Source organism: Eleginops maclovinus, chromosome 5 (assembly GCF_036324505.1).
Source record: "Eleginops maclovinus isolate JMC-PN-2008 ecotype Puerto Natales chromosome 5, JC_Emac_rtc_rv5, whole genome shotgun sequence".
NCBI lineage: Eukaryota > Metazoa > Chordata > Actinopteri > Perciformes > Eleginopidae > Eleginops > Eleginops maclovinus.
In genome coordinates, this window is record NC_086353.1 from 1,573,787 (window position 1) to 1,600,950 (window position 27,164).

The following is a 27,164-nucleotide window of genomic DNA, read 5'->3' on the forward strand; positions in this document are numbered from 1 at the left end:
CCAAAGAAATGATGTCAAAATGTCTTTCTGGTTTGTTGCTGGATGAATGTTTTTAAAATCTGAAGGTGAAGTGCCTTTTATTAATCTTGTTAGCAAAGGAAATCAATCCTCCTTCGGCTATAGGACGCCTGGCAGTGTGCCATTTCTAAATTGATTTAAGGAGTTCCCAAAGTGAGTTATTGTCGTGAGGAAGCAGTATTTCATTTTTCAAAATCCAGCCCCTGTGAGCATTTTACTCACACCTTTTATTCTCTTGTGACCTTTCGTTAAGAGTCAAAAATAAGTCCTTAAATGCAATAATTGCACCGGTGAGACGTACCTCTACTTAATTCAATAAATGCACAGGTAACGGATGCACACGCTTCATCTCCAAAGTGCAGAATGAGAAGAAAATTGGGGGGTAATTGCTATATATAGTCTTAAGTGCGTCCATACATGGGGTGGAAGGGGAACAGCATTCCTCCAGTGAGAGGGTAATATTTTTGTTGCCATCAGCAAGTGCTTCCCAAGCGGCATCAGGCTGGTCTAACACCGCTTTGCGCTCTTTTAAATCTCTCGGGGTAAGTCTTTTCTTGATATTCGTTCTGTTTGTTGGCTAATTTTTATTGGAGGAGAAGTTATCCACTGTCAAGTGTAATGTGTGGCTGTCATAGATAATGTGTCTCCTGTGTGAGACAATCAGCTAGATTCTCCCAGAGCAGTACTTCCTAACATACCAGGGCATTAGGAGGTGGCTGACCCTCTTTTCCCTGAACGTTTCTGCTTAAACAAACACACGTTTAAATGCTCTGCTGTTGAAATATCTGATTATTCTCAAGGGGAAGTTTGGATTTGACAGCTTGTTGTTTTCTAATCCGTTTCAGAACCTGGTTTTTAATTAAACATGTCAGGTCTATGCTTTGCTTTGACTTGATCTTTTACTTAATTTCTCCAACCATGGGACAGGCAGGCTGCTGTAAGCTATTCATAGCTGTGTGAGATTGTAAGGTGAAACATTTCAAGTGCTGATCTTGGGTGTATGTTGTCCTCCTAAATGTTGGACTGTGTCTTCTTCTGCCATAAATTCATGCATGTAATATCAATGTTTTCTTTAAATATCAATGTTTAGAGAATGGTTATTTATTCCACAAGGAGCAACAGTGTGATTCTTTCAATATCTTCAATATCTGCACATTTACTTGTAAAAATGTGATTCCAATAGTGTTTAACATACTTGTTACTGTCATGGCTAACACATGTTTAACCCCAAACCCTCCCCCCCTCCTCCTGGTGATCATGGCCAGGTTCTCCTTGAAGTTTTTTTCCAGTCATGGCTTCCAAAGTCACGTCTTGGTTTAAGAAGAAGGGGAAGGCTGTGAGCCAAGTGAAAACTGATTATGCGTACCACCACTCTTCATGTGTGTGTGCCAAGCTCCAGACGGCTGTGAGGTACGGAGGTGCTCTTCACCGGCTGCCTCCTCTGGAAAGCACCGCTCGTGCTGCTTGGCTTTCTGTAGAGCAACAGAGATATCACGCAGCCGCTGCTGACAGCTGCTCGTCATATTCATGCTGCATCTGTTGCTTCTTCATCGCCCCACAGATTTAAAGCTCTTCATTACGACGTGACAAAGGCTAATAATGACCGCAGTGCCTCTTTGTAATTATTGGTAAATGTTCTGTACTTATTAAGCGCTTTGTCCAGTCTTTACGACCCCTCAAAGCACTTTACATACTATACTATGCCATGTATACAGAGCAGTACACCTTGCTCTTGCTCAAGGACACATCCACATGTTGACTGCTTGGGATCCAACCAACAACCTTCAGTTTGAAAGAAGCCCGCACTCCCTCACAGCCACAGTCACCCTGGTACTAGCCCTGGACAATTTATTGATGCCATGACGTGACTTCTGTCTACGTATTGATGGACTTGTCCCTTGATCCTCCTTAGCAACGGTCTGTTCTTCTTAGCAACGGTCTGTTATCGAGAATTACCAACCTCTGGAATGTCCAAATGTACCAATCAGAATCGAGTATTCAATCATGGATGGATGGATGGATGGATGGATGGATGGATGGATGGATGGATGGATGGATGGATGGATGGATGGATGATGGATGGATATGGATGGATGGATGGATGGATGGATGGATGGATGGATGGATGGATGGATGGATGGATGGATGGATGTGGATGGATGGATGGATGATGGATGGATGGATGGATGGATGTGGATGGATGGATGGATGTGGATGGATGGATGGATGGATGGATGGATGGATGGATGGATGGATGGATGGATGGATGGATGGATGGATGGATGGATGGATGGATGGATGGATGTGGATGGATGGATGGATGGATGGATGGATGTGGATGGATGGATGGATGATGGATGGATGTGGATGGATGGATGGATGGATGGATGGATGGATGGATGGATGGATGTGGATGGATGGATGGATGATGGATGGATGGATGGATGGATGTGGATGGATGGATGGATGATGGATGGATGGATGGATGGATGGATGATGGATGGATGGATGGATGGATGGATGGATGATGGATGGATGTGGATGGATGGATGGATGTGGATGGATGGATGGATGGATGGATGGATGGATGGATGGATGGATGGATGGATGGATGGATGGATGGATGATGGATGGATGTGGATGGATGGATGGATGGATGGATGGATGGATGGATGGATGGATGGATGGATGGATGGATTCACATCCATTGGTTTGACGTGCCAAAGCTTTTACCATTACCTCCTACTGCCAACTTCATCAGTGTGTGTCAGTGTGTGTGAAGATCACCGACCATTTATATTTTATGACTAACACACAATAGCTTCTAGAGAGAGAGACTGCATATCGTCTGAGTATGCCGGCTCATTGGGAACCAGAGATGGTTTTAATTAACTTATAGAGCCCAGTATCACAAATCATGCGACCCCTTCTGTTCTTAGACCTTTACAGCGTTAAAGGAGAATCTTCCATAAACTCACCTAGAGAAAACACACAATCATCAGGTGCTGTACTAATATTTTTGAGCAGCAATTCCTGCAAATATAATCCACTTTACACCAACTTTTATACTTAATGTTGGTTCATTATGTGGGAATACATATTCATCCCCAGTGATCCACAGTGGAAGTACCTGAGATGTGTTCAGTGCAGACGTGTTGAAACGCTCTGCAGAAAATAATAACCTCTGCTGTGTGTTGGCATTCTTGGGACATGTTCGAAGTGATCCCCAGGGAGTTTTTACCCAGAAGCTCTGAAGGGTCTACAGATAATGTTACTGGTGCTCTGCAGCTCCTGTCTGGTTTGTTACTCAGACCTTAATGGACCGATGTATTTTACTTGATTGCTTTTTAAAACACTTCATGGCTTTTAATCCAGCTCTGCTATTGTCACACGCTGATGCTTGAAGGCTGCAATACCCTTTCCACTGCTGCCTAGTTCTGATCATAGGGTCGTCCTGCTGCCATGTAGACCCTGTCTTATGTCTCAGATTGTACACCACTCCAATGAACCTGACTTACATCTGAAGCAAGTGGTCAGAGCTGTAGACACTTAGGAACAGAATATACATTTTAGGTAAATTACAATAAAGTATTTTGACTTACATCTTTGTCCACATCTCTGATGAACATTGGTTATATTCTCTTCATGTTTAAACACTAACCTCTGTCCCTATCCAAACTGGAGTCCATTTAAAGGGATCAGTGCATGAGGAGAGGCTGTTTATCAGCTGTATTAAAGGGCCGTTCTTTACTATTCTGAGGAAAAGAAGAGCTTTTGTGCTTAAGTTGGCCAGGAATTACCCGGTTTTTAAGGCAAATGCAAATGTCATGATACTTTAATGGTAGTACGGTTTTATTGGGCAGAGAAACCTGCCTAGAACAACAGGTACAAGAGCAGGAATCACAAGTCAAGTCTAGATGTTAAAATAGATTGTCATATTTTTCTGTCAATCCATATAAAAGACAATTTAAACACCTGCAGTTTTGAGCATTTTATACTTCTGTAAGATAACTTCCAACTCAGGAACACTTCAGGTAGATCTTCAGAGACTTCAGCGCAGTAACCTGCTTCTGCAAAACTAAAACTCTCAACGCTTGTTCTTAGAATTACGGTTGTTTAAATGCCTGATATATAGCGACGTTTTTCCTCCCAACAGGAAATCCAGCTGTCACTCGGCGAGCCAGGTGCAGGCCCAGGCCACAGAGGCTATGGCGGAACCAGCCTATACCATACCTGCGTTTAGGCAGAGGTGAGTTCCTATTGGCTGCTTTCATAATGTCAGGCTATTTTAGGTGTAAGGTAATACTGAACCACAGCCTCCGCTAGCTGCACCAAGTCAGGACTGCACATTACTGCAGTGTTACTAGTTGATAGTATTTAAATGATGGTAATTATGGATTGCCAAATGGTTATTAGGGGTTTATAGAGCTTATATTAGGCTATAGGATGTGATAAATTATCTCTGATGGACTAATTGGACATCCTTATCTAGGGTAGAATATTGCAAATAAACTAAGTATGTTAAATATTTCAGAACTTATTTTAAAAAATACTTCATAAGAGGAAACACTGAAATGATTCATATTTAAACATAATGAATATTAAATATGTTGGGCATTGGTTCCCAGATTAATAGTGAATAAAAACCTTCTGGTTATAGTTTCAATTAGTAAAACACATTTAATGGTTCAATTAACTCACAACATCCAAGTGTATTAACAAGAACATAAGACATACAAGAAGAGCTATACTTTATACCATGTGGTTTATAGTACATGCACAAGTTTACTTTTTTAAATGTTGTGCTTTAATATTTCATGTCTAGTTTCAATGTTTAATATCATGCTTGGATGAAATACAGTATTGAGGCTTTGATTCTAGTCCTGAAACTATTGTAAGCATTCATTTAATCATTTTAAAATGTCAATTACTTTGAAATATCTGCTGCTTTGTAATCACATATCATTCTGTTGTCTGGTGGAGCAGGTTCAAGATGCAAGATTCAAAGGCTTTGTTATCAAATGCACAGTAACTAAAGTGTAGATATGCCAATGAAAAACTTACGTCCAAGGCTCCTCCAACAACGCAACATAATATAAATAGGACATAAAACCAATAAAACCGATAAAAACAGCGAAAGAATGAACAGAATAGAAATCCAATTGTGCAAGAGAAGGATGTGTTTGGAGTTGGTTTCCTGTACAGGTAGTGGATTAACTGAAGTTGTGTGTGCAGGACTGCTGAAGAGGGAACTGAGGAGTACCAGAGAGTGAGCACCAATGTTGGGAAAGGACTGACGGTGATTCAGGAGGAGCTCCACAGGATGAGGATGGCCACCAAGGCCCAGGTGGAGAGTCTGGCTCTGCAGAGAGAGGTGAGACGGGATTTAATGATGTTACAATGGTTTTTTGTTTTTGTTATTTATAGTACCAATAAGTACTAAACGATGGAGTCCGTCCAACAACAACGTCACTGCACCAGTCGTTTCCTGAACAGTAGCATCACATCGGAGATACAGGGTCCCACAATCCGATAATGTTAGACAGAAGCACACAACAGTCAATCCTTAAATTAAACACAGATAAATCCAAATTGTAATCTACTTTAAAAGGGCTTGTGCAATTATAATTGTAAGTCAAATGTTATGTTGCAAATTGAGCTGCTGTGATGAAGGAACTAATTGAGACTTGATCTGAACATAAAACTCTAGATTTGATGAGCTTAGTTATCAATTTACAACATCTTTGATACACATGAGTACAGAGTTTAAACAGTGACAAAGATCACGTCATTCTATAATTACTCATTAAACATTTTATATCGAATACACATGTATGCAGACGACACTCAACTGTTCATTAAGCATGTCAGGCCCCTTGGTCTTGTTGACCCCTTGTTTGATAGGCAACAAACTGGAGTACCTGTGTTGGCTGCAGGTCTGACCTCTGTTTGTATCTGAGACCAGCTCTAAAACTAAGCTGGGTTCCTCCTGAGCTCACGCTACCCCCTGTAATTAAGAATGTATCATAGATGTACAGCTCCGTAAAGAATTTAGAGACCACTCCAAATGTTCCTTAAATCTTTATCTCTACATATATGGCAGTCATTCCAGTGTCTGTTGAATTCCAACACAGAGAAAAAATGTCAGTAGTTTATAGAATATAATAAATCAATCATTTAACTCAAAGACATACCTATCAATAATAAAACCAGAGAAATGATCATTCTGAAGTGGTCTGTGTATGAATGCCGCTAATGGGTAAATGAAATCATGTAGGAGTAAGTAAGTACGTTTGCTCTCTCCAGGTTAAGGAAAGGATGTACAAGAAGGTGGATCCGACGGAAGTCCCGAGGATGCCGGACTTCCTGGTGGCTCTTCGTCCCCACACAGTGTGGGAGAAGACCCCCATAAAACTGTTCTGCACCGTGCAGGGAACCCCCAGGCCCGTCGTCAAATGGTCAGAACAAGCAAAAGCGCATTTAAAGCATGTAATATTAACTCACAACATCCAAGTTCAATCAGTAAACTCTAGGTCGTGACATTTCTTACAACTATTACAATTTTACTACATTAGAACAATTTACGCATACAAGACAAGCTACTTAAGCTAACTTTATTAGCATATGTTTTACTCACGATAGTTTTTGTGCCATCTTAAATTAATGCCTTTTTTTTAATGAACATCTGTACCTTAATATTTAAGCTCTAGTTTAGATGTTTTATTTGAGGCTTGGATGCTTTGATCTTCCCCTAAAACGGATTGTTAGCATTGTTAGTGTTTGTTAGCATTGTTAGCATGGTTAGCATTCCTTTAATCCTTTTTAAAACCAACCAACAATGTGCAGCATACCTTGCCAGTTGTCATCACCTTGTAAACATCTGCTGCTATTTAAAAACACAACACATTTCTCTTTATTGTCGGATGGACCGTCACACAGTTATTTTGTCCCCAAAAACTCTGATTTTAGTTTACAGGGACATGGGAAAAACTAACTGACTGTTGGTCTGATCGCAGGTACAAGGGAGGAGTCCCAGTCGACCCACTGAGCGCTCCAGGAAAGTACAAGATTGAAAACAAGTATGGAGTCCACAGTTTGATCATTAGCAGGTACGGAGCAACACAACTCTACAGAAACACAACTGAATTCTCTGTAAAAACACTGCAGTTTTTGATTGAAAGAGTCTCAATAACATACTGATGATAATGCTCTTCAAATTAGAGGGTCTGTATAGAAACAGGTCTTTCAAACTATCACTGGTTGCAATTCTGTTTTATTAGTAAGTTATTAGTGGTATTGATTTGGTTGGGTTTCCTACGCCAATAATATTGTACGAATTATTTGTGAGTCGTTAAGGCAAGGTGAGGTAATGTAGAGGCTTTTCAAGGTGCTTTACAATAAATACAATGAAAGGCACAGATAAGAAAAAAACAGAAGAGCATAAAATACAACAAGTCTAACAAGACAGATCAAATATAAAGAGTATGGAAATAAAGGTTATTAAAACATTTCAAAGGAAAGGTCAGTAGATTATGATGGAACAAATAAAGAACAACTTTATTATTTAATAAGACGATACAGGGTGTAAAGGATAGCGCAAATCTACCAATAAGTGCCATTTCAATGCAATTTGGCAGGTTTTACTGTTTAAATCTTTAAAGCTAAGAAATTTAAGAACTAAAATGGTGTCTTATACTCTAAAAATCATCAACACAAAGGAAGAAACCATTTGAGACGCTTGCATACACTGCCTGTAGCTGTGATTGCCATTTGGAGAGTCTAGTGCATCGATGCATTTATGAAATTGAAGTCTGTAAAATGTGAAAAACTTGACACTGGAGGGAAATAAAAGGACCAGAAGGGGGCTGCAAGACAGCTATTGCCAAGCTTAATAATCTATGACTCTTTCATTTTTAATATTTCCGCGTTCTTTCTGCCCTTTTGGTGTCAAAACTCAAAATGCTGGTGGCTAGAGAGAAATAGAGAGGCCTGCTGAACTGAAGGGGAACGGCCGGCCTGCTGCCTGTTCGTCATCTTCAAGACTGTTCAGCTGTTCGCGTGGAACTGCTGACATTTGCGTCATTCGAGCCATGAATTCCTCCCACTGCTCTCCCTCTACCTCACCCTCACCCTCTCCCTCACCCTCTCCCTCTCTATCCGAGGCATTGAATATCTCCGGTTCCTCCGTCATTGCGTTACAGGGTCACCAAGGAGACTGTCATTTACTGTAGGCGCCTTACTTTGTAAAAAAAAGTCAGGCAATGGCTCGCTAAATTCTCCTTCAGCGACCCATTGAAATACTTCTTTGAGAAGAAGAGCAGACTGAGCGTAGCTCCCCCGCAGCTGGTCAAATGTCTTTTAAAATAGTCCAGTCCAGGGTGAAGGTCACATTTCTTCCTTCTATTCTCACCCACCACCAGACTTCAGTTCACCTTCCTCTAAACGCTCCCACCGTGTGAGCTCATTTTCTAAAGAGGCAGCGCATGATGTCCGTAATCAAACGTTGACTCAAGGTGTTTACAGCTGCCTTTAAAGAGTCACTGTGGTGTTGAAGGAAGAACAAGCTTGTTTTTAATGTTTGACGCTGCATTATGGTGCCAAGTCATAGAGTTGGGCTCGATTTCAAGGTCCATGTGCACATGCAGCCCATTGTTATGAAGAAATGTCTCGTGTGGATGGACGACATGTTCATACTCTTCAAAAAATCACTTAATCTACATTTTTATTGACAGAAAACAATATCTAAACACATTTAATTTAAGGAAATATTAGTCAAAAAGAGTGCAGTGAAAGATAGTGCTACTTTAACACTAAGTTCTGATGGTTCCTGTCAATGAAACATCGTTTTGTTGGATGAAACAATAATACATATATATTAAATACAGTTGGTTTTTGATCCTGTGTTCATGATTTCATTTTGTACTCCCATTCCTAAAACACCAAATTAAACTTCGACCAATTTTCAACACTTCTAAGAATATTGAAATAACAAACACTTGTCTTTTTAGAACGTTTTCACTGATATTTCCCATAATAAGTGGGGATTGTGTTTTATATCTTACCTAAATGTTCTGTACTGGTTTGATCCAACTCTTAATAATAGCCATTCTTGTATTAACCCAAGGCTGCGTTTATTTGATAACAGGTCAGTTTTTTAAGTGAGTCTTTGTTACAAAAAATAATAATTAGCATTCAGTGAAAAAATGCTATTACAAACTGCTAATCAAGGTTCAGGGGTTTTTATTGGGATGTGCACAGTAGCTACAGTGGAGTTATGGCAATGAAAATCTCCAACAATGCAACATATTATAAGACAGAGTCCAAAATGAAACAGAGTAGTTTAAATTAGAGTGAAATAGTGCAGGTTATGCTGCTAGACCAGTCTAAGTAGTGCAGATGAAGCATACATGTTAGATAAATAAATAAACACCATAAGCTAAATAATATTGAAACATTTAAATATTTAAAGTTACAAAATGTGAAAATCATTGGATAATCCTTGATATATAGTTACATAATGAATTGGTTTTTGCTCTGCAGGTGTGCAGTGAGTGACACGGCTGAGTACAGCGCCGTGGCAACAAACACTCACGGCACGGCCACCAGCAAGGCTGCCGTGACTGTGAAGAGTAAGACCTTAAACGGATTCTGGATTACTCAGATGTTATGTTATTGTTAGTCATGTTTCTCTCCGTAATCATGACTTTGTGTTCTCTCCACAGGACCAGCAGGAACCGGGGAGTCCTGCCAGCTCAATTTAGGTGAGAGAGACAGGGGGGGTGGTAGCGGAAGGATAAGCTGAAGGAGGGTCTTTTTTTAAATGTTGAATTGGATTTAGGCCCAGACACCACCAGTTCAAACACATGGGATCATTGGGCAACAAAGAGCAGAGCATGTGATGATACGGGGGTGATGAAGAGGAGGAACTATTGGCAGAAGCCTCTGTGTTTGTCGTCCAGACTCAGTAAAAACAAAGACCTCTGCTCACAGTAAATACTCTGGAGGATCTAGTTACAGGGTCTTCTACTTTGTTGAAATTGGAAGAGCAGTATACCAATTAGTCAGCCAATTAGTGAAATTTAAAAATGCAGATTGAAAAAACAAATCAATGATTTAATATATTGAAAATTACTCAAATGTTTGGTTTAAGTAAAGAAAGCAGTTCTACAGAGAAAATACGTATATTAGATTTTGCATTGAAAAAAGCCTAAATATTGAAAGTGGATTTATCTCCTAAACTTGCTTTGTTGTTATTTATGTTATGAGGATGTAATTAAATCCAGTGATTATGGGATCTCTGGCTTTCTTGCCTGGTTTTTAAAGTGTTTTCTTATCAGATTTGGACACAGACATTTCCGACACAGCTAAGTTTTCACCCATATTTCAACTTGCATTAAAAATGTAGCTCCTACATATCTTACAAAATGTCCTTCTTTAAAATACCACACCCTCATTCAAAGATTCAAAGGCTTTATTTGTTGTACGTACAATAGCTAAAGTGTAAATTTTGCATTGTCAATCTTGAGGAACGTCTCAGGTTCCTCCACACAATACAATATACTTAACGATGGGCAAGTAAGAGACAAATAGACTCTGTTTCAGTGAGCACGTAACACAATGATTATTAACTGTGATGTTTCCCTTGCTGCTCAGTGCCCCACCTGACTGAGATCCATGCCAGTAAGCTGGAGGTCAGTCTGCTCGACCGTTTCTCCGTCAGCTTCGGGGTGGAGGGCAGCTGCATCAGCCTGGTCTGCACCATGGTGGTGGTCCCGGACCTGCCCAACGTGCCTCCCCTCGCCCAGTGGTACAGAGATGGTAAGTCAGTCAGTCAGTCAGTCATTAAGGAAGTAGATATTTGAATGGCTCTCCACGTGCAATAGGAGAGTCCCTTTGTGCTGTAAGTTCCATCGTGTGACAAATTAAGGATTTTTATTCTGACTTTATTCTATATTTTATTTGTTTACATTTCATTTGTATCTAATCGTCTATAGTCTAGCAGGCTGTTGGTGAATTGTCTGTTTTCTTGTATTCCTCACTGTGTCTTCACTCTGACAGATAAACTTCTGAAGCCCAGCGCTCTGGGGGAGATGTCTGTGGGAGGGGGAGCCGCCCGTCTGACGCTGCCCAACCTGGCCAAAGACGACGAGGGTCTCTACACCCTGCGCATCTTCACCAAGGACGGCACCGCCGAGCACAGCGCCTACCTCTTCGTCTCAGGTGGGAATCATCTCTACATCATGGAGCTTTTTAACATAAATCAACACCAGGTTGGGTCCCATTTTCTTGATTGCTTAATTGCGAGAAGGGACATTTAAAGAACCACAGTTTGGAATCAACATGAATAAACTAATTGTTATGAATAGAAAAGCTCATAATGTATGCAACAAAAAGGTTTATAAATAGTCGTCTAATTAATGCAGAATGTAACCTATCAGCTTATGAGCAATATATCATTTGTAAACTGATGATGAAACAACATAAATGATGGCATTTATTTTTACTGTGTGTCAATTTGTATTTTTCCCTTAGTACACTGACACGTCATACACACCTTTCCAGCTTCTGAAGCTTCGCCGGTCAAATCATCACAGACTGCTCAATTAACCCATTCAACTGAGCAGTGGCTGCAATTATAGTTGTACATTTATTAAATAGTAAAAAAACAACAACCTTTAATTGTATAATTCCATGTTCATCAAAGCAGCTGCTGTTCCCGCACTTCCATTTGTAGCCAAACAGCAAAAGTAAGCAAATGGAGACACAGCAAATCTAACTAATGCTTTTATATCTTTGCTCCCTAGACGCCGCTGCCTCTGTGGCTGGAGCCCCCGGTGCCCCGATGAGCGTGAAGGCTTACGACATCAACTCTGACTACGTCCTGGTTGCCTGGAAACCCCCCAACACCGTCAACGAGGCGCCGATCAGCGGATACTTCGTGGACAGGTCCGTCTGAAGGCTTGTGTTTTTATATAGTGAAGCAACATAAATACTATAACATCACACTGCACTGAACACTTTTAAAAGTAGTCTTTATATAAAGCTGCATCAGATTAGATAACGACTCAATGTGAAATGGGTTTCTTATAGAAGAGTTATCAACAACTCTGACGCTTAAAGGATCCTGTTATCCTTTGTTTAACTCATTATTCTTTAATGTCTTGTTGAACGGGTTTATCCATCTACAGAATCTATAACTACTTTGCTTCATTAAGCTTTTGACTTTTGTTCCTTTTTGGTTTCAGCTTCAAATCTTTGTATTAATCAATAGTAAAATATGGCTAGTGGGCACATTTTTACAAGTTGATTTTATCTGAAAGTTTTGAGTCGTTTTTTCTAAAGTAGCTGCAAAACAAAACGTAGCTTACACCAAAAAACAAATGTGATGTCCTACTCATAACCTAAAAATGTTCACTTTTATTCGTCTAAGTTCTTAAGGCCATACAGGCTTTGTGTTTGTAACACATTATTTCAAAAATAACATAATATTTTTTTCACATGCAGGAATTTAGCCTTTTATTTCGGAGTAAAATGGTCACACTAAACACATATCGTCATGTGGGAAAATAAATAACAATCACTAAAAAAGTCAAAAATTCTGAATAAAAATCTAGAATTCAATAATGAGAATTGTATCTATTTTTTAATGAAGAGCAGAACCGTCTTTAAAACTAGAAGGAAGGAATTTGAATTAAGTGTGCAATTGTTAACAATTTGAAGAATCTTTGAAATGGGTTTAATCAAATACATAAACTTACCTTTAATGTACAATATATTCTAACATTGTCTTTTATTCTTACCTTATTAGTTATTACGATCAATACATTTTATAATAATAATAATGCATGGTATTTATACAGCGCTCAAAGAAGCTTTACCAGCAAGTCAAATAACAACAAAGTAAAAAGTGCTAAGCCAGGTGGATTTAAATGTATGACATTCATATGAGATTTGTCTTTATGTTGATGTCCTCTCTGTGCAGGCGTGAGTCCGGCAGCGACACCTGGGTCCAGTGCAACGACGCCCCGGTGAAGATCTGCAAATACCCGGTGCACGGCTTGAAGGTTGGCAACTCCTACCACTTCCGGGTCCGAGCCGTGAACAGCTCCGGCATCAGCAGGCCGTCCCGCAAGTCGGACAAAGTGACTGCCCTCGACGCCGCCGAGAGCGAGAGGCTGCAAGGTACCGAGGAAGGTAAATAAAAGATCCAGAGCAGAGAGGAAGCGCTGTCTGCTCACGGCTGGGCTGTTGTCTTTGTTTCCAGTGATTAAAATCGAAGGGAGGTACGACATACTGGTCCATGACGATGATCTGGAAGGTACAGAGTGATCTGGGTTCAGATGTTTATTATTTCTTAGACTCTCACAGAAATACTAATGTGTGTCCCTCTTTCCAAACCTCTGAATAACATCTAAAAAGTGGACATTTTATCCTCCTTCTTATCCTCCAACTGTGCGCATCACAAAGGGTCCTTGCAGTTCAACACGTACGTTAATATACCTTATAAAGACAAATCACCTTCTTCTGACTGACATAAACTTGAAAAATCACATTAAAAAACTTCTCTGGAGGAAAGTCAACATTTCGAGGAAAAAGTTGGGATTTATTTCTCACAGTATTTTCGTAGAGTTGTTTTTTAAATCTTACTTCAGGATAACGAGATTTCAACTCTGACAGCACTCTGATTTGGTCTTGGGGTGCATTAACTCAGGAGAAATATGGCATCATATAAGAGATATTCAACCGCTTACCAAGACAGAATCCAAATCAACATTTTGAAATTACATATCTTTCATAATTCTTTCTTCATTCATTCATTAATCTTGTTGGATTATTCATGGAATAGTTTAGATTAGCCTCAGAAAGGGAGTATTTATGCATCACCAATTCATTTCCAAACGGGTATAATGTTTAGGTTTATTAACTATTTACTTATTTAATGTATCATATGTCAGAGAAAACACTACAAACATTCTTCTGTCACAGGTCAAAATCAAAACATGAACATCTTAAAACAAAAAGACATCAGATAACTTCTCACTGGTGTTTGTTTTTTTCTGCCGTCTTTAAAACTAATGTTTCATCCGCTCACACAAACCACTCTCCCGTCCCCCTCCTCCCTAACTGTTGCGGTGCCCTCTTCTTTAACTCCCCCCTCTTTCTTTCATACATTAATCGACTGAAGTGGATTTTAGTGTTTTTTCAATTAAACCACTCAAAGTGTGCCGAGTCTCTCCTCTCCAAAACAAACCTTTAACACAAAAACTAAAAGCCGTTGCGTTGATGTGATTTTAGACGAGGCTGTTGCAGAAGTCCCACATTTGAATTCAACTAGTGCCTCGTTAGACCTTTAGAGTATAAAGGGAAATCCAAAACTCGGTAGTATCTGTGCCTTTAGGATTGAACGTTTTCTTTCCCCAAAAGCTTAATGTAGTTTCTCAAATTTCTTTTTAAAAAGCTAAACATGATCCTGTTATTAATCCAAATTCTGACCTCAATATATTCTGCTCAAGCTGCTTTTAAGATTTGAACACCACACACATCCTATTTAAGAAAACACTTTAACCAGCCACTGATGTAGTCTTTTTAAACAAGACTTCATTTTGTTCACTAAATATTCAGAACAAACAAATAACTTCTAAGATTTGACCACATTTACATCTTTACACAAATTAAAAAGAGGATTTTTTCCCCTAAAAGATCAAGATTTCTCCTGTTGCAATGGAAATATTGTTGAAGTTATTAAACGCTAAAACAGATAAGAATTTCATCTTTTTTTAATGTTCCTAGCAGTATATTAATAAGTAAAAATAAGTACAAAATAAACAGCTTTTTATGAAGTCCAGAAAGAGAAAGTACGATTTGTAGCTGAGACTAGTTGACCATATGTTGGATGAGATAAGATAAAATGAACTTTATTGACCCCAAATTTGTTGCAGCAGCATACAAATTAAACAAGGCATCAATTAGTTAGACATAATTAGAAGTTCATAGAGTAGAACATATAAACATCTCAAAATAGAAATAGAAATAAACCGGCATCAAAGAATAAAACATATACAGATGACCATGAAGATAAAACATCTGAACATTTGAAGACCTTTTCATTTTTACAAAGATACAGATTATTTATTTGCCAGCAGTCAACAGTTCTCCTGTGGAAATGGATCTGTTGTTGTTGTTGTTATTGAGTGAAAATAACAATAAGTCTGGCTGTAAATCCTTAATTATACAGTATATATAAAAATACAATATGCAAGAATAAAAAAAACACGATGTGGGATTTCTGCCTCCGCCGCTGATGTTTGTATTTCGGCCTCAACCCGTTCACTCCCGACCTGTAGGCTACGTAACGATCCCAGGAGAACCCACCGGCGTGCACGCGTCCGAGATTTTCAAATCGTACATCGTGCTGAGCTGGAAGCCGCCGTGCCCCCGCGGACGAGCTCCGCTGTGGTACGTCATCGAAAAGGTGTGTGTCGCTCCACCTTCAGCCATCAGTTTCCATCAATGTAGCTCAGTGTTAGCTCCCTGTTAGCTCCCTGTTAGCTCACTGTTAGGTCACTGTTAGCTCACTGTTAGCTCCCTGTTAGCTCCCTGTTAGGTCACTGTTAGCTCACTGTTAGGTCACTGTTAGTTCCCTGTTAGCTCAGTGTTAGCTCCCTGTTAGCTCCCTGTTAGCTCCCTGTTAGCTCACTGTTAGCTCACTGTTATGTCACTGTTAGGTCACTGTTAGCTCACTGTTAGGTCACTGTTAGTTCCCTGTTAGCTCTCTGTTAGCTCACTGTTAGCTCACTGTTAGCTCACTGTTAGGTCACTGTTAGCTCACTGTTAACTCACTGTTAGCTCCCTGTTAGCTCATTGTTAGCTCCTTGTTAGCTCCCTGTTAGCTCACTGTTAGCTCACTGTTAGCTCCATGTTAGCTCACTGTTAGGTCACTGTTAGCTCCCTGTTAGCTCACTTTTAGCTCACTGTTAGTTCACTGTTAGCTCACTGTTAGCTCCCTGTTAGCTCACTGTTAGCTCCCTGTTAGCTCACTGTTAGCTCACTGTTAGCATTGTACGCTAGGGAAGAGATGAGAAAGACATGGACCTCTTAAACTCTGGGTTTACCTTTAAATATCTTTGTTTAAATGTATTTTAAATAATAATAATAATAATAATAATAATAATAATAATAATAATAATAATAATAATAATAATAGTAATAAAGTTATTATATTATTATTTATTTTACATGATATTTTCCCATATTTCATCAGCATTATCAGCCATCCCGATTGTCCCAATACCTTACCATGCATATTATTATTATCGCGTCACAGTTACACTAAATGGCGATACTAAAGATGTCATATGCATCAATTTTCCTAGAATTCATCCTGATGAATTAAACTGAAATCTATTGAGTTTAATAATTAAACTAATATCTTCATTTAAAAAGTATTCTGTAGGTTTAAACAGTGTTTTACCTTCATAACATATTTAAAGATGGATTTAATGCTAAATCTATCAGAGTTTAAGAGGTTCCATGTTTTTTTATCTTGGGTTTCTAAGGACATCATGTGTCATTGCTTTGTTGGGGCTCTGCTTGTTTATAGTCCGCGTAAAATCCTTTTTTAAACAATTTAGGTAACTGGTAATTCACCTTAATGCTGGAAATGTAGACAAAAAGTAGCACACATTCTATATAGGTTCAATAGTACCAGTATATTGGTATGAATAAGCAAAATCTGAATAATCAAGGGAAAAAATAGGTCTCTAAACGGTTATCTTAGAATACAATACAAAATACAAAGATAAAATAAAATATAATGAATATATTTAAATCAATAAAGTAAGTAAAGTAAAAAATGTAAATGAAATGAAATTAGATAATAATAATAAATGTAAAAAATGTAGTGTATCGGTAAAGCCTTATTTGTCTCAGTTCAAATGTATTTATAATGATTACATTTTATTTTAATGTATTTTGTTTCTTGTCCTAAATGTCAAAGTTTCAGAAATCGCCCTACAATGTTTATTATTGATTTCATGTAATAAAAAAAAAAGCGAAAAGACAAAAGTATATCAGATTTGTTCGACTTTTACCTAAAGGTAGAAGATTAACTGTAAATTAATTGTGATCTGACACTGATATTTCAGATTTTCACGTCAATGATACATTTCTTTCTAAATATGGCCGAAATGTAAACTAAACTGAGCCCCACCTTTGCAACGACCCCTGATCTCCACCCTGAGGCTCCTCTGTGTTTGTGCTACATTGATGAGGTGTGTCCCAGATGGCTGTACCTACTCAAACCACACCCCCCATCATCATCATCCTCCCCCTCTCCTCTTCCTCAGTGCTTAGCAGGCACTGGAGCATGGCAGCGGATCAACACGGCAGTCAAACTGCACTCCCCCCGTTACCCGGTTTTTGATTTGCAAGAGGGGCAAAAGTACCAGTTCCGAGTGTTTTCAGTCAACCTGTACGGCTCCAGCGAGGCGTCGTTCTCCTCTGAGCCCATCCAGAGGGTGGATGAGGACGGTAAGAGCCGGGAGCAACGCATCTACATCCAGACACACTGTCATATACAGTATATACTGCAAAGAAAACTACCCACAAACATGAACAAACAAATACACATGCGTAGAAACCAGGGACACATTGATTACGGTTCAAAATAAAGTAAGTGCTCCTGTTCTAGTCACTGATTAGGGCCACATGAAGAAGGAGGTAGAATTATGAATAATAATGAATAGTGGGACAAAAAGTGAAAGAAATGCAGATTTTTTTATGAAAAAGTGATAATTTAGAAAAAATAATCGGATATTTAAAGTCGGACATGAACATTTTGAAAAAAAGTCTGATATTTTAGGGAAAAGGTGATCATTTTGAAGAAATAGTCACTTCTGTCTCACGTTTGTGTGGTCTACGGTGAATGTATTCCTGACAGCCACAGGTGATAAGAATCAAAGGATCCAATAAGATTCCAGAGAAAATGTATTTGGCTCATTTTTGACCCACTTATGGAAGCTTGGGGTAGGAATACAAAAACTACAATTCCTTAAAATGTAACTTCAAAATGTGAATGGCATGATGTCATATACATGTTTTTGAGGAAAAGCTGGAATATGAAATGATGAAAACATTTAATTACGAAGATACTTCAAGAAAACCACCTCACCGGGTCATGTGTGACCACTTATGCATCTCAGGGTTCAGTGGGTTTTTGGTATTTGTGTTTTAAACAGGAGTGAATGAAATCCTCAGATTGTATTTTTGTTGAAAGTGAATTTTTATTCCAGGTATTGAGGTGCCGGTTGGTACGTACAGTTTAATGAGAACACCTTCACTGTTTGATGCTGCTGTCACTTCACAAAGTAGTTCACTCCCTCAATGTGTGTGTGACCTAACCAAGAGCTATAGGCAGAGCACACTGGAAACATAATGTACAGTTATTTGTATAATATGGCATATTTAGACAAAATAGAATGTACTTGTAGTGTTTCACAGACTAAAACTCACTCTGTTTATCCACAATATCTACAGTGACAGTGCATGCTCACACCACAAGCGTTTACCTCTAGCATATAGCATGTTTTACAAGTGGCAGTCAATTTGTAACCTTGTGTAGATCAGACCCACAGTAGATGTTATTTACATATAAATTCAGTACGGATAAGCATTTCTGTTTTGTGAAAAAGCATATGGATGGTTTTTCATTTATTGCATCCAGAATGGAGAAGTGTTTTCGGAAGAAGTCAGGTAATGAATTCCTGTCGATGAACGCTGAGCCTTCAACCACGGTCCTTATTTAATGGATACTTATCTGCATTTAGATGTTCCTGATTTTATTCATCTGGTGTTGAATGTGGAAGTTAGACTGTTTGTATGAAAGTCGCTTTGGGTAAAAGTGTCTATTAGGTAACAATGTTATTTAATTTAATGTGTTTATTTATTTTAAAAAGTATTGTGTAGAGATGCGTAATGTAGCTCTTAGTTAAACTATTTTGATCTATTTTATCCTCATAGTAATTAATAACTCATCCCCCTCCCCCGGTCCAGGCGTGCCCTCTGCTCCCGGTCAGGTTGTGGCCACCAGGAACTCCAAGTCCTCGGTGTTCGTTCAGTGGGATTCTCCCAAACACCTGAAGAGCCTGATGGGCTACTACATCGACGGACGCATCGTGGGATCCAAGGAGTGGTTCCCCTGCAACCACAAACCCTTCAAACACTGCAGGTCAGCGCTCAGAAGTCCCGCTGCGGTTTCAAAAGGCAGAGAGGATTCAGGAGATCTTTGGATGAAACCAAGCCTTAACCACTTTAATCCATCATAACGATTTCCTTCATATCTCTCATGGACACGATGACTCTGAATCAAGTGGTTAATATCTCTGCTTTACACTAGTACTAACTACAGGGATTTATTGTTAATTAAATCCAGTTTAAGGGCTTTTATGTGCTTTCCGATTCAAATTTCCAGTTTATTTAAGGTTTTCATAAAAAGAAGGTCTTTAAAATGCATTTCTGACATAAATGATGTTGTTTACAAGCTAATACTCCCTTCTTAGTCAATATTTTGATAAAGAAAAAGTCAAATTGGTGATTTATTCCCCCAGTGTTGCACCTATGAAGCTTAAGGGGCCTTTATATCTCTTAAATCGCTTTTGGAGATTCTCATTTAACTTTAACTCGACTCTCTGGATTCATAAATGTAAATCGCGGGAAATATACTTCTATGGATGGAATTTCGTTTCTTAAATTTGAATGCATCTTGGCTGCTTTTCTGTCTCTTATCTGCAAAATTTTTACCATTAATTTGAGTCTAAATGCAATAAATTACAATATTTACATACAGAAATCCAATGCTGAAACAAGAGGTACATTCTCAGCACCAGAGATCATCGGGACAGCAGTTTTAATTGTATGTCATTTCAATGTGTGTGTGTGTGTGTGTGTGTGTGTGTGCGTGTGCGTGTGCGTGTGTGTTTCAGGTTTGTGGTACACGGCCTGATCCCCGGGGAGAGCTACACCTTCCGTGTCCAAGCCGTCAACGTGTTCGGCCTCAGCGAGGAGTCCCAGGAGTCCTCGCCCATCGCTGTGCTGCCTGCACTCGGTAAAAGCAATTTATAATTTACCTTTCATAAAATCTGTCTCAAAAAGTTCTTTAAAAACATGAATGAAGCTGTTCAGTGTCAACGATTTGTAAAAGCATCAGCTAAATGTAAGCTAAGAGGTGCGAGGTTCACTAAAGAAGAGAAAGATACTTGTTTAAAGTGTGTTTTATTGTTCTACCCAGGCAAAGGGGTGGATTATGGTATGTATGAAACAGTTTTCTCCCACCTGACTGACCCACTTTGTCCACTTGGCATCATGTGCTTTCATCACACATTTATTTATTTATAACTAAATTCACTGCTTGGTGCCACAAACATCACATAAAAAGACCCACTTCTATAAAAAGGTAATACCGATGTTACAGCACATTGTACTGTTTTGATGTACTTCACATTTTATCCAGCATATCCACTACTTTTTGAGGAACCTTGTTTTCTACATTTATTTGACGCTCGTAGCAAGTTCTTACAAATAAAAACACCTGATATGCTTAAATATTCTGATGCATTACTGTACTAATATACACAATATGTAAATACACTTGGTTTAATGTTGACTAACTACGACATTGAAATGCTCTTTAATGTAATCGTTTCTGCATAGTGAGTACTTTTAGTCAGTCAACTTTATTGTCAATTCCTCTATTTGTGTCAAACAGACAGTAGGACCACCCACTTAAAGTATATATATACAAATACATAGACACAAGTATACATATTATACACACATTTAGAGGTATAAGCAGTGGCGGCTCCTGACAAATTTCTCAGGGGGGGCAAAAGTTGTGATGATGGCTAAGATGACCCATTCAATGGGTAAAATAATAATAAATAAAAGTCAGATAGCCAGCTTTACAGTGTCACATCTCATTGTTTAATTTGGTTTTCAACCACTAGATGCAACCCCAGACATAAAATATACAATACATTTGGTTCCACAATAAAACACACATTAACAGATAGTTTGTCATCTAATAGTTTGCCCTTGAAATCACTTTTAGCACAGTCTACAATTTATAGCCATCATGGATGCCATAGCAATAATCAAATCAAATTATACTATAATCAAAACTGTAATTAATCAAAATTTTCCAGAACATATTCCATTTACCACTATACAGTTTACAGGTTTAGTAAAGGTATAGAAAACCAACAGACCCAACAGGCATGACGTGCATGCTGCTGATTCTGTGAAACTGAATCATTTACTGAAAGGGGCGTGTTCAAAAAAATAGCAGTGCCAGGTTCAACTATTGCACGCATCAGTGCGTAACTGCGTATGACGAAATCACGTTAGGGCAAGCCCCCCCGGAGCCCATAGAAATGCATTGTATCGTTCGATTTTTGAAAAAACGAGTCTCAACATGTAAGTCTATGAGAGCGCCTGGGGCGATTTTCAATCTGACTGATATCGCCCCAAGGGGGCGGGGCTACTGGTTGGACAGTGACATCCAGGCTGCTGATTGTCGCAGCGATATTCAGGCTGCTGTTTGGACTATACTATTAAGACTTAGACCGGCAAAATAAACTATTTTCTCTCTTTTTTTTTTTTTTTTTTCGTTTGGCTTAAGGAGGGCGGTGCACTATCGCCCCCTATGGGCCAGCCGCCCCTGGGTATAAGTAAAAATAATGGTCACGGTCGAAACACTTCAAGTCATTTCTACTTAAAGGACATTTTCAATTCAGGATTTGTCTAAGTAATCCGGTATTTAAAGACCGTAGTATTGCTGCATTTACTTAAGGAAAAGGATCTGATTAGTCCTTCCTCTATATAGCGCACCTCTCACTGTTCCACAGGTGTGTTTTCCCATTAAACAGGATGTTTAACAACGCATTATGTGGCTAATGAAATATCTCATGATTTATTTTGCTGTCCAGCGACCCCCAGCGCCCCCTCTGGGATCAGCATGCTGAGCTGCGACGGCTCCTCCATGACTCTGGTCTGGAAGAGCCCCAAACACTGCGGCGGCTCCAAGGTCAACGCCTACTACATCGACAAGAGGAACGCAGACACGCTGGTGTGGCAGGAGGTCAACCTGGTCGCCGTCAAGGAGAGGATCTGCACCGTGAGTGACGCTCCATCAAACGACAACTACACAATAAAAGGGATCAATGAGAGGATGTTTTGGAAACGTTCACATCATTGTGTGTGTAGGAGTAGTACATAAGTACACATTTGAGGTATTTATCTGGAGCTATGGTATTTATATGTCAGGTAACTTCAAACGTTTAATACACTTCATATCAGAGGTAATTATCCTGCAGCTATAGTTACTTGAAAACCATCTTAATGTTTGTGTTATAGGAAGAAAATACCGATAATTATCCTCTCCTTTCAGCGATTTTCACACGGATATAACGTGCTAAAACTAGTCGGCTAGAAGGACCCATGGGTGGAAAATACTGTCCGTAAAAAGCCCCAAATGTGGTGGCCTCTGGCACATTTAAATGCCAGTATCCAGGAGCTTAGTCACACACACACACACACACACACACACACACACACACACTAATTGACTCTTCCCTGTCTCTGTGTCTGCAGGTGGACAGTCTGACTGAAGGAGTTTTCTACGAGTTTAAGGTGCAGGCCGCTAACATGGCGGGCGTGGGTGTGCCGTCAGCTGCCAGCTCCCCCCTGAAATGTGAAGCCTGGACCATGGACGAGCCAGGTAGGAGACCCTTCAAGACTCCTCAAATAAATAACACTGACAGCTCGTCTGAGCTTCTTAACCCATAGATATGAACGTTATTTCTAATTCTCATGGTATTTCTTCCATTTAGAGTTTCATTACATGTATTTCTTTACCTCCAGGCCCAGCGTACGACCTGAGCTTCAGTGAAGTCAGAAGTCGCTCCCTGGTCCTCCTGTGGAAAGCCCCGGTCTACATCGGGGCCAGCGCCGTCTCCGGATATCTGGTGGACATGGCCAAGAAGGGCTCCTCAGAGTTTGTGACTCTGAACGAGGAAGCTGTGAGCCACCGGTTCCTGCAGGTAGGAAACAGCAGAAACCACGCTGCCCTCTAACTGTGTGGAATACTGGAGAGTACCTTTTTTATCCACGGAAATTGGATTCTATAAGGTGTATGCAATTGTTCTATTTTATTAAAAGAATAAGAAAATATAAATGTATAAAAAATATTTTAAAAAGCAATAATAATTACAGTTAAAATAAGAAATAGTATTTTATATAAACATAGCAGAGAACTGAGAAGTTAAGTAAACCAATCAGAGTCTTACAGTTGAAGGTGTTTCTGTGGTTCCCTGCAGGTGAGCGGTCTGGAGAAAGGAGAAACCTACGTGTTCAGAGTTCGCTCAGTGAACGCCAACGGAGTCGGGAAGCCGTCCCAGCTCTCTGAGCCGGTCTGTGCCAAAGCTCTGCCAGGTAACAACGACCAAACACCGCTTTTATTTCATCTGTGACGCACCTTTTATTTTAACTGAAGAGAGTAGGTCTTTGATGATGGTACTTTAACATTAATCCACCTCATTAAACATTAGTTAAATTACAGAAATTCTACATTTTTAAACAAACAAATTTCAAATATTGGAGAATAATTTACAAAAATATGCAGAAACAGCAGTTTTGCTAAATAATGTTAATTAAATGAACAAATGCTGTTAATTAGGGTTAATTGCACCCTTTGTAAAGTAAACTTAATTGAGTATATTTGTGGGAGCTGTGGTGCAGTGGGCTGCGCTGATACTGGTATTGTCCACAGTATAATATATCTTTATATAATAAAAAACAAACTTCAAATTGAACCTAACTATGTTAAGTAAAAGAGAAATGTAATATGTACAGAAAATACATTTTTAAACACAAATTAGTATCGTAGTTTAGACCAAATACATTCTAGGAACAAAGTGAAAAGACTCTGGATTTGGGAATAGTTTGAAGCTAACTGAGGTGCAAAGAAAAACCTACTTCCCTCACAACACATAATGCTGATTGTGGACCTGGATGTTATACTGAGGATAAATATTTGAAGATGTGATCCGCGTTGACAGGCACTCAGGAGATCGTGGCCGGAGTGGACGAGGAGACCGGAGACGTCTTCCTGTCTCTGGAGGCCTGCGAGATCTCCGAGACGTCCAAGTTCGTCTGGTCCAAGAACTACAAAGCCATCGGAGACTGTCCCAGAGTCGCCGTCTCCAACAAGGGCAGAACGTAAGCTCCCTGTGGTGTTACACACACACACACACACACACACACACACACACACACACACACACACACACACACACACACACACACACACACACACACACACACACACACACACACACACACACACACACAGAGGCTTCACTTTCACTTTAATGGATGTTTAATAGTAGCCATGTTTGTGTTTCAGCTCCAGACTGACTTTCTCCAACCCGGATAAAGATGATCTGGGCAGATACTCCGTGGTCGTCACTGACACAGATGGAGTCTCTGCCAGCCACACTCTGACTGAGGATGGTGGGTCCTCGGGTGCCTTCCCTTCTTAAGAGTCATCATTGCTTTATTGTTTTGACTCATATTTGTTTTCCTCTCTCCGTCCTGCAGCTTTGAACACCATGCTGGAGCTCAGCTACGCCATCAGACATCCAAGTGAGTTCTGATGACATCACATTTCTGTATCAGTTGAATCATCACTTAAATTTGAAGCAGTATTCACTAAGGATCTAATGTGTGTGTGTGTGTGTGTGTGTGTGTGTGTGTGTGTGTGTGTGTGTGTGTGTGTGTGTGTGTGTGTGTGTGTGTGTGTGTGTGTGTGTGTGTGTGTGTGTGTGTGTGTGTGTGTGTGTGTGTGTGTGTGTGTGTGTGTGTGTGTGTGCAGTCGTTCCTCTGAAACACGGTCTGGATTACGAGATCCTGGAGAAGGGACACGTGCGTTTCTGGATGCAGGCCGTCAAGCTGTCTCCCTCCGTGTCCTACAGATTCATCGTTAACGACAAGGAGGTCAAATCTGGAGAGGTAAACCGCTTCTTCATCATCCATATTGACTCATCTTTCAAACTGAAGTGCATTATTAAACTTAGTGGCCCTTCTTATCAGCAGTGGTGGAACATTTCCACATCAAAACTAAGGTAATCTTGCACATTTCTGCATCGATCTTTTAGTTGAAACATTTACTTAACTTTGAAAATGTTCCATTGATGTTCATGTTCTGAGCAGCCAAAGCAAATCCCTGCATGGGAGACCAGAAAGTCCCTCATCACATGTATTCAGTACAGACACAACGTATGGAACTGTACTATTTAATGCTTCTTTTTCACTCAACATTTGAGAGAAATATTGTATTTTCTACACTGCATTTGTTTTATAGCTTAGCTTTTAAAGGAGGCGTTGCACACAAAATATAAAGTCCATTAATAAAAAATGAGTCAATTATTGAGTGTTTGTTATTTAAAGATAGATGCTGTAGGTCTCTGATATCTCGCCCAGCATGTTTGTCTAATTTTTAGTCAGAATATGTCTGTAACTTAAGAAGGAACAATGCAGTGAGATAAGGGTTCTTGTTTTTAGACCGTGCATCTTAAGTACATTTTTAAACACATCTTATTTTTAAGGGGTGTTTTTTTAACATTTTTGGAGGAAAATCACCAATCAGAAACATGTTTAGAATGTGTGGCTTATTTTGTAATACAACAGTTCTTGATTCTGGTTAAAATATTATTCAAAATAAGTTATCCCAGCTAGTTAAACGGTCTGATTCCTCTCAATATCCCATCTCATTTCAAGAAATCCTACCAAGCTGGTTTTCACCTGCTCTCTTTTATTACACCTTGTTTTCATTATTATTCACTTCAGTGAAGGCTGATGCGTTTGAACACGACGTCTTGGTGTTTTATAAACATATCTTCTTTGTTTTTCCTCCCAGGGAATCAAGATCAGCCACGACGTCGCCACAGGAGTCATCCAGATGACCGTGGATCATTTCACCCGAGCCAACGAGGGAACGTACGTGGTTCAGATCCACGACGGAAAGGCCAAGAACCAGAGCTCCCTGGTGCTGGTGGGAGACGGTGAGGCTCCTTCTACCCTCACATAACTGAGGAATATTAACTGAAGTACAAATTATTTATGAGATAAACATCACGGTACAGTATATTACATTTAAAACATGTATTTGTTGTATTTGATATTTTTACTGATAGAAGTATAGTTTAATTCTAGCATTTCCTTTTACGTTTAATAATACTGAACCATGTTTTAACTCGTTTCACTTCACAGATTATTTAAAGTTTACAGTTTATTCATATATAAGCAGCTGTGGTGACAGGGGGAATCCTTAAAGAAGTAAATAAACCATCATTAATATAACTTGATGGTACAAAAATGCTGCTCCAGAGGTTTTTAGAATGTGAAAAATATAAGTTTTAGGAGTTCTTCACATAATTTAGTGGGAAATCATTGCAACACCAATTACCAGCAGTCTAAGTAAACCATCGGAGTAGTTTTACCCCCGAGGTAATGTTTGAATACTTAATAATATCCATCGTGACTCTGTTTTCCTCCCCAGTGTTCAAAGCTGCTCTGAAGGAGGCCGAGTTTCAGAGGAAGGAGCACATCAGGAAGCAAGGTACCAACACTCATCCAGACCTGGAAACACTTCAGCATTATGTAGTAAACATCACACACACACACGCTCTTTACTGAACACACTCCTAATAAGAGTTAATTGTTATTTCCTCCAGGGGTCAATTAATTCTAGTGTTCAATTAAACCACAGGCAAGAGGGCAAGCTACTATTTCCTAATTGAGTATTGAACTTAAGTCTGGTCTCATCTCAGTGTATTTCAATTCAGAACTAAATGCATAATCAGGTCACATAAGTCTCTTTAGTTACACTTTTATCAGAGAGCTTTTATTGGTTTCCTTTGAGCAGTCTTTTGTTGCCTTATGTCCTTTTCTTTTAATTTACCTGACTCGTCTTCATGATTCCAGGTCCTCATTTCTCTGAGTATCTGTACTTCACCGTCACTGAGGACTGCACCGTTCTGCTCGCCTGCAAGGTAACGGTCTAATCACAGCTCAACCTTCTCCATCACTTCTCT

General features: G+C 39.5%; 1 protein-coding gene across 5 annotated transcripts in view; it reads left to right on the plus strand.

Moving 5' to 3' along the window:
* The first annotated feature begins 452 nt into the window (after nt 1-452).
* Nucleotides 453-27,164, plus strand: part of myom2a (myomesin 2a) — a 34,125-nt gene continuing 7,413 nt past the window's right edge. Inside the window, exons 1-30 of one of the 5 annotated variants that reach the window (XM_063884219.1) lie at nt 453-560; nt 1,284-1,428; nt 4,175-4,267; nt 5,254-5,392; nt 6,325-6,476; nt 7,035-7,127; nt 9,559-9,647; nt 9,741-9,779; nt 10,672-10,836; nt 11,077-11,238; nt 11,823-11,964; nt 13,001-13,200; nt 13,283-13,336; nt 15,363-15,490; nt 17,364-17,547; nt 18,309-18,326; nt 19,069-19,243; nt 19,998-20,119; nt 20,303-20,320; nt 21,999-22,186; nt 22,663-22,789; nt 22,933-23,111; nt 23,388-23,502; nt 24,129-24,288; nt 24,476-24,582; nt 24,670-24,714; nt 24,944-25,080; nt 25,988-26,132; nt 26,630-26,689; nt 27,055-27,122. In XM_063884219.1, coding sequence (XP_063740289.1) covers nt 1,310-1,428; nt 4,175-4,267; nt 5,254-5,392; nt 6,325-6,476; nt 7,035-7,127; nt 9,559-9,647; nt 9,741-9,779; nt 10,672-10,836; nt 11,077-11,238; nt 11,823-11,964; nt 13,001-13,200; nt 13,283-13,336; nt 15,363-15,490; nt 17,364-17,547; nt 18,309-18,326; nt 19,069-19,243; nt 19,998-20,119; nt 20,303-20,320; nt 21,999-22,186; nt 22,663-22,789; nt 22,933-23,111; nt 23,388-23,502; nt 24,129-24,288; nt 24,476-24,582; nt 24,670-24,714; nt 24,944-25,080; nt 25,988-26,132; nt 26,630-26,689; nt 27,055-27,122 — 3,423 coding nt within the window. In that variant the 5' untranslated portion in view covers nt 453-560; nt 1,284-1,309. Of the gene's footprint in view, nt 561-1,283; nt 1,429-4,174; nt 4,268-5,253; nt 5,393-6,324; nt 6,477-7,034; nt 7,128-9,558; nt 9,648-9,740; nt 9,780-10,671; nt 10,837-11,076; nt 11,239-11,822; nt 11,965-13,000; nt 13,213-13,282; nt 13,337-15,362; nt 15,491-17,363; nt 17,548-18,308; nt 18,327-19,068; nt 19,244-19,997; nt 20,120-20,302; nt 20,321-21,998; nt 22,187-22,662; nt 22,790-22,932; nt 23,112-23,387; nt 23,503-24,128; nt 24,289-24,475; nt 24,583-24,669; nt 24,715-24,943; nt 25,081-25,987; nt 26,133-26,629; nt 26,690-27,054; nt 27,123-27,164 lie in introns of all 5 variants that reach the window. The other 4 variants (XM_063884220.1, XM_063884222.1, XM_063884223.1 and 1 more) reach the window with 4 other exon arrangements.